At 31.3% G+C, this 10,207-nt stretch overlaps 3 protein-coding genes across 3 annotated transcripts; 1 reads left to right on the top strand and 2 right to left on the bottom strand.

Moving 5' to 3' along the window:
* Positions 1–456: 456 nt before the first annotated feature.
* LOC119639332 (uncharacterized protein CG16817) lies at positions 457–3,793 on the bottom strand. Its single transcript, XM_038036633.1, has 4 exons — positions 3,597–3,793; positions 1,170–1,256; positions 822–1,078; positions 457–739 (listed from the first exon to the last, which is right to left on the bottom strand). The coding sequence occupies exons 1-4, from the start codon at positions 3,611–3,613 to the stop codon at positions 558–560; spliced, it is 543 nt and encodes a 180-aa protein (XP_037892561.1). The 5' UTR covers positions 3,614–3,793; the 3' UTR covers positions 457–557.
* A 586-nt stretch (positions 3,794–4,379) lies between these two features.
* LOC119639562 (cytochrome c oxidase subunit 5A, mitochondrial) lies at positions 4,380–5,017 on the top strand. The gene is made up of 2 exons (XM_038037007.1): positions 4,380–4,484; positions 4,563–5,017. The coding sequence occupies exon 2, from the start codon at positions 4,564–4,566 to the stop codon at positions 5,008–5,010; it is 447 nt and encodes a 148-aa protein (XP_037892935.1). The 5' UTR covers positions 4,380–4,484; position 4,563; the 3' UTR covers positions 5,011–5,017.
* Positions 5,018–5,265: 248 nt separating this feature from the next.
* On the bottom strand, positions 5,266–6,974 carry LOC119639561 (kynurenine--oxoglutarate transaminase 3). The gene is made up of 5 exons (XM_038037006.1): positions 6,745–6,974; positions 6,534–6,684; positions 6,234–6,470; positions 5,582–6,179; positions 5,266–5,483 (listed from the first exon to the last, which is right to left on the bottom strand). Exons 1-5 carry the CDS (start codon positions 6,918–6,920, stop codon positions 5,266–5,268), a joined length of 1,380 nt encoding a protein of 459 aa, XP_037892934.1. The 5' UTR covers positions 6,921–6,974.
* Between the last annotated feature and the right edge of the window lie 3,233 nt (positions 6,975–10,207).

Below are 10,207 nucleotides of genomic sequence, written 5' to 3'. Positions count from 1 at the left end.
CTTGTTTAATTGAAAAACTACATTCAAACCTTTTATGTAATTATTTAATAAGTATAAATATATTCTTGTTTATACTTGTTCTTTTTTTTCATTTTATAATCATGTAAAATATTCATCTTTTTTGTTTTTAAATTTGTAGTGTAAGTATGTATGTATGTATGTGTATGTTTCAGTGTATAGTCACTGTTATGGAGTTCGTTTGAAGTAAATTTAATGTTACTAATTTTATTAATTGCGTTTTCCGCAATTGTAAATAAAGTTATTTTTACCACTCTCAGGAGATTTTTTTTTAAATTACGTTTTTTAAGTGAACGTTAAAATTTCTGCATTTGCTTTCGAGGGTAGATTTAAATTATTATTATTATTATTATCATTTAAGCAGATGTAAGGGAAAGAAAAATGTGTATGCTGTATATTAATTATTAATTAATAAGGGCTTTGCTGTTTTTTTGTTTCTTTTTTTTTTAGGTCTGTTTGACTGTCTAACATTCTACGTTTTGTGTGTGTGTGTGTGTGTGTGTGTGTGTGTGTGTGTGTAAGTGGTTGGATTAGTTAAACTATTTCTCTTTCTTATCAGAATCCTTATCCTTTTTCTCATCCTCATCTTCATCATTTTGTGATAAACTTGGTATGTTATCGTCTGAATCATCATCATCATCTACGTTAAAATCATCGAATCTATTGTCCATGTCTTCACCTTTAAGCATATCATTGATAAACATACCATCATTTGGCATTTCTGAAAGTAAGTAAAAAGAATAGGGAACGAATGAACTTTTGTTGTTTTCTTTTAAATGAATCAATCAATCAAAATGGCTTACCATCTTCATCATCGGATTCATTCTTCCATTTTGAAAAGTTTGCTTTAAGAAAATGCAATTTGGTTTTGTCATTGGTTAATGCTGGCCAGTAGGGACCCGACTCTTTCTTATAAATAGTAAATTCTAGGCATCGTCCGATATTTTTATTCGTTACTTTATCGGGATTAACCGGATGCAAAAAGTTCAGTGTAACGTCATATTTTTTTTCAGATTCCAAGACATTGGTACCCTTAAAATGAAAGCTATTCTCTGTGACACTATCATAAAAATTTATATAAAACGGGAGAGAGAAATATTTAATAAAATTACAACTAGCTGCGAACGACATTAATGAACTCATTTACTTACCTATGTTCAATGTCTTTACATTCCACATCAATAATAACATATAACAACTCGTTTCTTTGAGCCCATGATACCGGAGGTGGTATTGTGCTGTAAAGGAAAGTTTAAAAAAAACCATTCAAAAATTAGTAAATCCTGTGAAAAATTTTGAAATGGAAAGGAATTTCAATGATTAACCTCAAATTCCTCTCTTAATTCCGGAGCTATGCTTTTATCGCCTACACTACCTGTGGTACAGGGTATGTCAACCTAGTGCGGACGTACATATTATACAAAAGGGATTAAGCCAGATCCACCAATTATTACACCGTTTGATTCAGATTCATAATCTGAATTGATCTAAACCTGTCTGTCCTTTTGAAATATGTCCATCTCAATTTGTGTTCAGGCCACAGGTAGCAATTGTTGAGGTATTTCGATGAAACTTGGTACAGTGATGTGTTTTGACCCAAGGACGAACTCTATTGAAAATGGTGCAGATCGGTTTATTTTTTCGACCCCTCTATTGCTGTTTTGAAAAGTCGCTAAGTAGCAGTATTTCGGCATTCTAAATTGATATGGAAACATTGGACTGACTGAGGCAATTTTTGAACGCTTTCTCATATAAAGAAAACTGAAGTTCATACGGCAAGAAGGTATAATTCTCAACTCCATCAACTTCTCAGCTTCATGATGAAAATTATGTCGGTGTATATTATATTGGCTAATTTTTTGGATCGTACGCTAATACGAATTTTTACGAAAATCGACCCTGGGTAGAGCAGAAACGTCAAAGATGTGGTGATGAAAAATGTTACCCATAATAGAAATTTTATATAAAAACAAGAAATGTGTTAGGTAATGTGGTGTAGAATATTTAAGGGCCCGCCTTGCACGACTATAATATTCTTACTTGTTTCATTTATTATTAGTTTTCCTGGACAAAATTTTGAGTTTGATGAAATAGATTCACGTTGTATCGATCCTTAGTCTCATAAACTTTTTAAAGCAAAAAGGAGGAAAACAAATATAAACGAAATGAAAAGACATCTGTCTCTTTCGTTGTTTTCATGTAAGTGAAGTCGACTTAGAACGTTTATGCTTTAGAGCGTCTTTATAAATATTCGCGCTACTCCGATCTTTAGTCGCATAAAACTATTAGAGCAAAAAAGAAGGAAACAAATATAAGCGAAATGTAAAGATCTCCGTCTCTTTCGTTTCGACGTTTATGCTTTAGTGTCCTATAAGGAATTATAGACGTAACATAATGACAATTTTCTGAGTACGCGATGTATTACGAATCGTCAAAATTAAAAAAAAAAAGAAAATTTAAACCTTCTCACATTCTAAAAGTCCATTGTAGTTAAGTTATATTAAGGGTCCCTTAAGGAATACGGAGTTACTCAAATGTAATCTTTGAAACAAAGCTGTTTGATATTACCTAATTAATTTACGCTTACAGATAATTATTAAGTTCAGCAATAATTCTATCAATTTATACAAGCCATCGTGGCGGCATTTCCTTCTATTTATAATTTCTCAAATTACTTAAATTTGAGAACACAAAATCTCGGAAGAAATGAGGTCGTTGTATAGCTGGCTTACACTTGCTACTACTACAAATTTTTGAACCTCTGAAATGGTTATTAATCATAACTAATTCTTTTTAGGGTCTGGATAAGACAGTTGCGAAAAAAGGTTTAAGCCAACCTATCGTAACGAATGGAAGGTAAATGACAGAATTACCTCTTTGGATTTATTTTTCTTTATACAAATTAGAATTTGTAGAAAAACTGTTCAACTGAGCTTTAAAACAAAAAAGCATTGTATGTAGACTTGTAAACTTGCACGTTTTACTTAATCATAAATAATTACTACCTGGCAATACTTTTTCTTGCTTTGCTTTTATATGAACAAAACTGAACTGGCGGCGGCATAACAAAAAATCATTAACGTATTACAAACAAACATTCGAGAAAATGCCAATAATTCTTCAACATAACCTCAATGTCAATTAATTATAAAAAAAAAAAGGAAATGTAGATATTCTTTTAAAAATATCATGAAATAATCAACAAAGTCCATTAATATGAAAGGTTAAAAAACCCGAGCATAAATTAGTATTTGCCTTATCATACAGAGCAGACGTTAAATAAAACAAAAATGGACGCCGGAAAGCACGCGAGCTATTAACACAACGCTTCTAAAGGAAAATGTGCAAAACACTCAAACTTTTAATCGAATAAACCAACAGTTTTACGATGAAGTCAGAAAGCACATTTTATAAGGCTTATGAAGATTAACTTCTGATCGTATAAGTAAAACTGTTAATGCCTTAATTTTATTACAATTATTTGTATTCATTTGGCTTTTTTTTCATTTTCAACAATCATTACAATGCATTTTTCTATCCTTTAAATTAATTACATGCGGACATTGTGTTATACATACCCAGCGATTGGAGCCATTTTCTAGCTTTTTTTTTAGTTTATTTAATTTAATTTTATATTAAAAGGAAAGTAAAACAAGAACGTTACTTTTGTTATTATTATTTAAAATTAATTGCGTTTAGAAATACACTTTACGCTTTTTCCTCGCTCTTCTTTTTTTTTTCTTTTTAAGAATCAGTAGTGTGATTTGCACCCGTTTTTCTAATGAAAAGAAAAAATACTTCGTTTTATAGCCTCTCCCTTGTACGGTTTTACTGTTTATGATGACATTCGCTGCAAGGGTTGCCGTGTTTTCAAATTCAAAAAGTAAACGATAAGTATAATGTGGTTTTCATATCGTTACACAGGCAGGTAAGCGATATGATTTTGTAAATGCATTAAATCACGTGTTAAGGTATTTTCTGTTAAGCGTTAAGACAAAATATAGTTCCTATTATATGCAATTTTGACTGGGTTTTTATTGAACGGTGCTTTCTAGCATTTTGATCGCCTTTCCTACATTTTAATTGCGTTTTTATTAGATTGTACTTTTTAACAATTTGGCTGCATTTGTATTGTACTGTGACTGTTAATATTTTGAATGAGACGAACGGTCATGTGAATCATAACACACTTAGCACGCAGTGATCTTGAGAAAATGGAGTCGGATAATGTGCAAATTGGAATTCTAGTTATAGAATGTTTTTTTTATGTAGGCTATATTGGTTTAAAGTAATAACTATTTACTTTACTTTGACATATTATTAAAAAAATCTCTTCGCACAATTAAAAGGAATTCGCTGATAGTAAACATTGGCAGCCCTAAAATTTGTCATCTTGTTTTGAGTGTTTGTGTATTTGGATGAATTTTTCTTGAACTCATACGAAGACGAAGAAGAATTTTCATCAGGTTGCTAGCCGATTACTTAACCAATTCTTGTGTAAAAGCGATTTAGTTTTTAATAAATTATATTTTATCTCGCCTCAGGATGTTCCGTTTAGCCGCAAATCAAATTGCTAATGTAATGCGTAGCTCTGTGAGCAGTGCTAGCCGTGTAAGTGCTGTACGTGCTTTGCACGGTCATGATATTCCAGCTGAGGAATTCGATAAACGTTATGAAGACTATTTCAATCGCTCTGATATCGATGGTTGGGAAGTACGTAAGGGAATGAATGATTTGTTGGGAATGGATTTGGTGCCCGCACCTAAAATTGTGGAAGCAGGTTTAAAAGCTTGTCGGCGAGTTAATGATATTGCTTTGGCCATTAGGTGGCTAGAAGGAGTTAAAGACAAATGCGGTGATAAAACAGATGAAATCTATCCGTATATTATGGACTCTGTGCGCCCGACTTTAGCCGAATTGGGGATTCCAACACTTGAAGAATTAAACTATGATAAACCAGAACTCGCTCTCAAATCTGTATATGACATGTAAACAACAATAGTGACAAAAACAACAACAGCAACAACAGATGTATTTAAAAAAAAAAAAAAGTAGAGACTGGTATAGTCTCGCGATTAATTTGGAAAATTGTTTAAGAACGTTAGTAAAAGCTTTAACGATTTATTTCTGATAATAAATCTAAAGCTCAGCATTGCTGGGTATTATGTAATAGTTGTTCTTGTTTCTTGTTTACTTTTCTATCAATAAGGGAAAAGTGAGGTTAAATTGATCATTTTCTTTTTATTTTTAATTTTTCCATTTCTTTAGCAGTTGCGCGGCTTTTTCCAAATTTTCTTGTTTTTTTATGAAACAATAGCGAACAAAATCTTCCCCCAATTTTTTATGAGATTCACTATAAAATGCGCTCGGTGGTATGCCTTGTAATCCCATATTCTTTGTCATCCACTTAGTAAATCTGTAATCACGATATTTGTCTGACTCGCTGTTCATATCAATTTTTTTTTCTGCAAATAATGGAAAAAGTATTTGGTTTAATTAAGTGCTTAAGCCAATGCAGCTGTCGCAAGTGGTATTTGAACACTTTTGTGAAAGAAGAGTTTACCTAAATTCGTCCAATCAGCTAACATAAAGTAACCGCCCTCGGGAATTGTAGGTTTCATTCCGGATTCTTTTAAAAATCTGGCCATAAAATCGCGTTTTTCCCGCAGTTCAACAGGTAAACTGTGAAAATAGCATTCGGGACTGTTGAGTCGATTCAATTCCAATTCAAAACTTCGAGCCACAGCTTCTTGCAAAGGTGTAGGACATGTATAGACGGAATTCTGATGAATCATTTGAAGATTTCTTATTAAATTAGAGGGGCCGTAGGCCCAACCAATTTTCCAACCGGTCACTGAAAATGTTTTACCCGCCGAACCTATGGTTATTGTACGTTCCCACATTCCTGGCAACGTACATATGCGTATATGTTCATTACCGTCGTAAACCATCCACTCATATACTTCATCTGATAAGCACAACACGTTCCATTGTTTGCATAAATTTGCCAGAATTTCCAATTCATTGCGTTTAAATACTTTTCCAATGGGATTATGAGGAGTATTCAAAATAATCATTTTAGTTTTTTTATTAAACAATTTTCTCAATTCTTCCTCATCTAAAACCCAATCAGCAGAGCTAATAATGCCATCAGTTTTTGTCTGAAATAGCGTTTAATAATAATTATTGAAACGCGCATTTGTCGATTTTTTTACCGGTTTTAAAGGTATAAAACGGGGTCTGCCGCCTGCCATTTTAACCATTGGTTCATAGCAATCAAAGAATGGTTCTATAATAATAACTTCATCGTCTACATCGACATGGCCCATTATCGAAGAGTACAAAGCCTCATAAGCGCCGGATGTAATCAAGATGTCTGTCAAAGGATTCAGTTCTCGATGCAATAAATTGCTGTATAATTTGCTAATCGATTGAACTAACCGCAAGTGACCCTAGATTTTATATTAAATGTATAGGTATACTAATGAAATTGCAGACGTATTTGGAAAACATACAAAACCTCTGGTATATTGATGTAATAAGGGATTTTCATCTTTGGCCATATCTGCTAAGGCATTGGTGACATATTCAGGGGCAGCATCATCCGGAAAACCTTGTCCTAAATTCAAAGGTTTATATTGCATAGCTAAAGCAATGTATTCATTCCTTTTGATAGAAAATAATAATTTAATTATAATTATCAAGATATATTTTAAACAATTTTACCAAACGCTTGGTGCACTGCCTTGCAAACGCTTAGGTAAATCAAATTTTTCCATACTGCTGACGTTACTAAGAAAGCGTTTTATTAACTGCTGATCAGATATTACTTTATAAGCTGCATATAAATGATTCGTTTTTCTGGTTAATAAGCTTTCCGCAGTAATAACAATCTTGAACATCTACTTGTGAGTGTATAATTTTATTGAAGATAAACAAAAGTCAACAACAATTTGAGAGACGTTACAAATACGGAACATATTTCATACTCACTTTTTTTTTTTTTTTTAAAAAACAAGTAAGTATCACAATATTAGTTAAATGCTATAGTTATTGCTTTTTAGCAAAGCACCGCTATTTTTATTGCATAATAATGCATATATTAAACAAATAATTGTCATTTGCTTGTAATAACATATGACACCCTGTTATGTGTATCTTATATTCTAATATTTTTTTTTAATAAATTTCTTTCAGTTTTTCAATCGTTTCTTTTTACTTATTTTAATTTTTTTATAAATACGCTTATTTGGATTATGAAAAAAATATTTAGTTGCTAGTTGATTACACTGATCAGCTGTTCGCTTTAAAGATTCTCGTAAGTTTAGAGAAAGCAATTTTTGCAATTACGTTACATCGTAAACATCGATATTTTTATCCTTCAATGAAATGTATGACACTTATGCCTATTTTATATTTTAAATTTATTGACAAATATTAAGTCTTTTGTACATATGTGTTCGTATTTTTCACTTCTTATCAATTTCAATAATTTAATTTATCTTTACTTATATAAGCGCTTAAGAAATAAGTTTCCTTGAGGAGTATTTTTTAAGCCGTTTATTGGTTATAATCCTAACCTAAGCCTATGGTCCTAATTTTAACCATCATACGTTTTGGTTTCTAGTAACATATTTAAGAAGTTATTCATCTACTTATCTGCAACGCATTTAGATGTAAACTACATCCGAATCGGAACATTTCCCACACGAGTAGCCGAGTAGGTAAGGATCGCGCCTACTAGCTCAGTATTCGGGGATGCGGTAGAATTTACGTGGGTTGCAGTTATGGCGAGTGGTTAGCTCGAGAAGATTGATTGGGCGCACATCCACTAGGCTGCGCTCGCTTCCCTACCTTCTTCTCCTTCCTCAGGTACGAGTTTCAGGTTATGCTTTTATGCTCTCTAAAAGGATAAAAAGGAGACAGAAATATTTTTATGGGTATTGTTAGTCAAAACTAACAGCTGCTACTATTGGTCCCTTAGATATAAGAATATTTGTTCTAATGGGCAGCAAGACTATTCGGATGACAGTTCACTTTTTCAAAATTGCAAAAAGGGAATTTTTTTCCTTCAACTATTTTGGGGAGTTTTTTAAGCAAACCTATAAGCCATTCTTATTGTTTTAGTCCAGTTAACCTCAACACATCAAAAAGAAAAAAAAAGTTGTTTTTTTCATATTTACAATGGTCGTTGTTTACAATTAAAATGCAAAAATATTTTCAATGGATATGTCCGGGAAGAAGGGACATGATAGGTATAGTTCGAGTTTTCGAGTTTTAAAATAACTTTTAAGTTAATCGTGTTATAAAATTTTGGTAATCAGAGCGGAAGAACATGAAAGTTCATTTTTGTATCGCGTTTGAATTGTAAAATTCTGAATCATCTTGCGATCCATATTTGAAAGGAAGGCCTTAACTGCTTCTAAAACTCATTAGTTTCCAATGTTTGCTATAGAGAAAGCTATCAGAAAGGACACCTATGGTAATTTCATTGCCTTTGTGCCAAGTGTTTATAAATCCTAAGAAACACTCCTTGCAAAGCTCACAAGTATATATATATATATATACTATAATCCATGTGAGTAGCAGAGTTAGTTCAGCACCTGCCATCTGATCGTTCCAGATTTATTCGTGTCCCGAAGAACACATTCAGTTTTAATCTTTGTTTCTAGCTTACTATCCTCACCAGAATTAATCGAAAATTAGTAAAGACATGTTTTCTTTTACCTTTCTTTTTAAAACGCAAGAGCAATTGTAAAATAAGTTTCAAAGCGCACCCACTTCCCTTTTACACGGTAGATAGTGGCGTCCTTATAAACCCGTGTAAAAATAATGGTGTAAAAAAATGCATGCAACATACGGTAAATTTGAGGCTGTGTTGTTATTTTAAAAATCCTGTAAAATGAAAAAATCCGTGCAAAAAAAGTAATAATAATGAACAACTCACTTTTATTATAAATAAAAAAAAATTAATATTAGTGTACAGTGGCAATTTAATCCATAAGTACAAAAAAAAAAAATTGAAATAGAAATTAGATATAAAAATCAATTTCGCAATTACTCACCGCTACTAGACAGCAAGCGTGCACGTTTATTATGGGCAGGACCAAAAATACTATCATCAGAAGCTATATCAGATATGTGTAGCACAACCATTATTACATTTCTGTAAGACATTGACAAAATAAAAATTAAAAGAAAAAATTTTGTTCTTGCCATCCGTGCTCGAAAAAAGTCTACATAATCTTGCGAACCTTGTTATTCCAACATAGTGTAAAAATGATCGTATCAAGTAACAGTTGGATGCATACACCATATGACGACAGCTGATTCTTTATTTTTTTTTTAACTCCGCATACATATACTTACCCGGCATTTTAAAAATTAAAACGAGAATCATTTATATTTATCTATTTTTATTGCTTATCAAAATATTAATTACAGCATGATAACAATCTGAAATATGTTAGCTAATATTAATAAAAAAAAAAAACGAAAAAATTTATTTTATAAATTATTTAATATATATATATATATATAAAAAAAAAAATAATAATAATAAAATGACAAAGATGTAAACTTTTATATTCACACTAGACCATATACAAATACGATCGCTGTAATCAATTACTTAATATGGCGGGGATTTTAATCACAAATCCAAAATTCATTTTATACATATAACCGGGTATTCATTTTTCTACGTTAAAAATTTCATTTCGTTTCTTACGATTTCGTTATATTATTATCTCTAAAGTTGCCATTCATTTATTTAATGATATTAATTCGCTTTAATTGAAATTAAGTTCGATATATTTTTTTTAAAACGAAAATGATTTTCTCTCTTGATTATTTCCTCCCTTTTTCATACTCTTGTTTTTGATGAAACATCTCAAAAATAGAATAAATTTATATGGATCTATGTAAATCTGTATGTTTTGTGTGTATATGTTTTTTATATGTGGGTTAATAATTCTACAAACTACTAACTTAAATCACAGATATATCTAAGGTTAATGTGGATCTTTTTTCTTTTTATGATTTATTTGTATTTTAAAAAACAGAGATATTAGTGTTTAAATGCAATATAAAGAAAAAAAAAAAAAGGGATAAGAAAATACATTAAATGCAACACTGTGTAAATTTAAATCTTATAATCAATTAACTGAAAATGTTTCATGATCACGAT

This window comes from Glossina fuscipes, unplaced genomic scaffold (assembly GCF_014805625.2).
Source record: "Glossina fuscipes isolate IAEA_lab_2018 unplaced genomic scaffold, Yale_Gfus_2 112, whole genome shotgun sequence".
NCBI classification, from domain to species: domain Eukaryota; kingdom Metazoa; phylum Arthropoda; class Insecta; order Diptera; family Glossinidae; genus Glossina; species Glossina fuscipes.
The sequence above is the reverse complement of the archived record's forward strand: the minus strand, read 5'-3'. Positions and strand labels throughout refer to the sequence as shown.

What these genes read in the sequence shown, in the direction of transcription:
- LOC119639332 (XM_038036633.1), bottom strand. An exon ending in TGTAAAGACATTGAACATAG is followed by an intron (nt 1,079 to 1,169) that starts GTAAGTAAATGA and finishes TTTTTATGATAG; the next exon opens with TGTCACAGAGAATAGCTTTC. An exon ending in TGAATCCGATGATGAAGATG is followed by an intron (nt 740 to 821) that starts GTAAGCCATTTT and finishes ACTTACTTTCAG; the next exon opens with AAATGCCAAATGATGGTATG.
- LOC119639562 (XM_038037007.1), top strand. Translation starts at nt 4,564, where the DNA reads ATGTTCCGTTTAGCCGCAAATCAAATTGCTAATGTAATGCGTAGCTCT.
- LOC119639561 (XM_038037006.1), bottom strand. Translation starts at nt 6,920, where the DNA reads ATGTTCAAGATTGTTATTACTGCGGAAAGCTTATTAACCAGAAAAACG. An exon ending in ATCAATATACCAGAGGTTTT is followed by an intron (nt 6,471 to 6,533) that starts GTATGTTTTCCA and finishes TATAAAATCTAG; the next exon opens with GGTCACTTGCGGTTAGTTCA. An exon ending in AGCTGATTGGACGAATTTAG is followed by an intron (nt 5,484 to 5,581) that starts GTAAACTCTTCT and finishes CATTATTTGCAG; the next exon opens with AAAAAAAAATTGATATGAAC.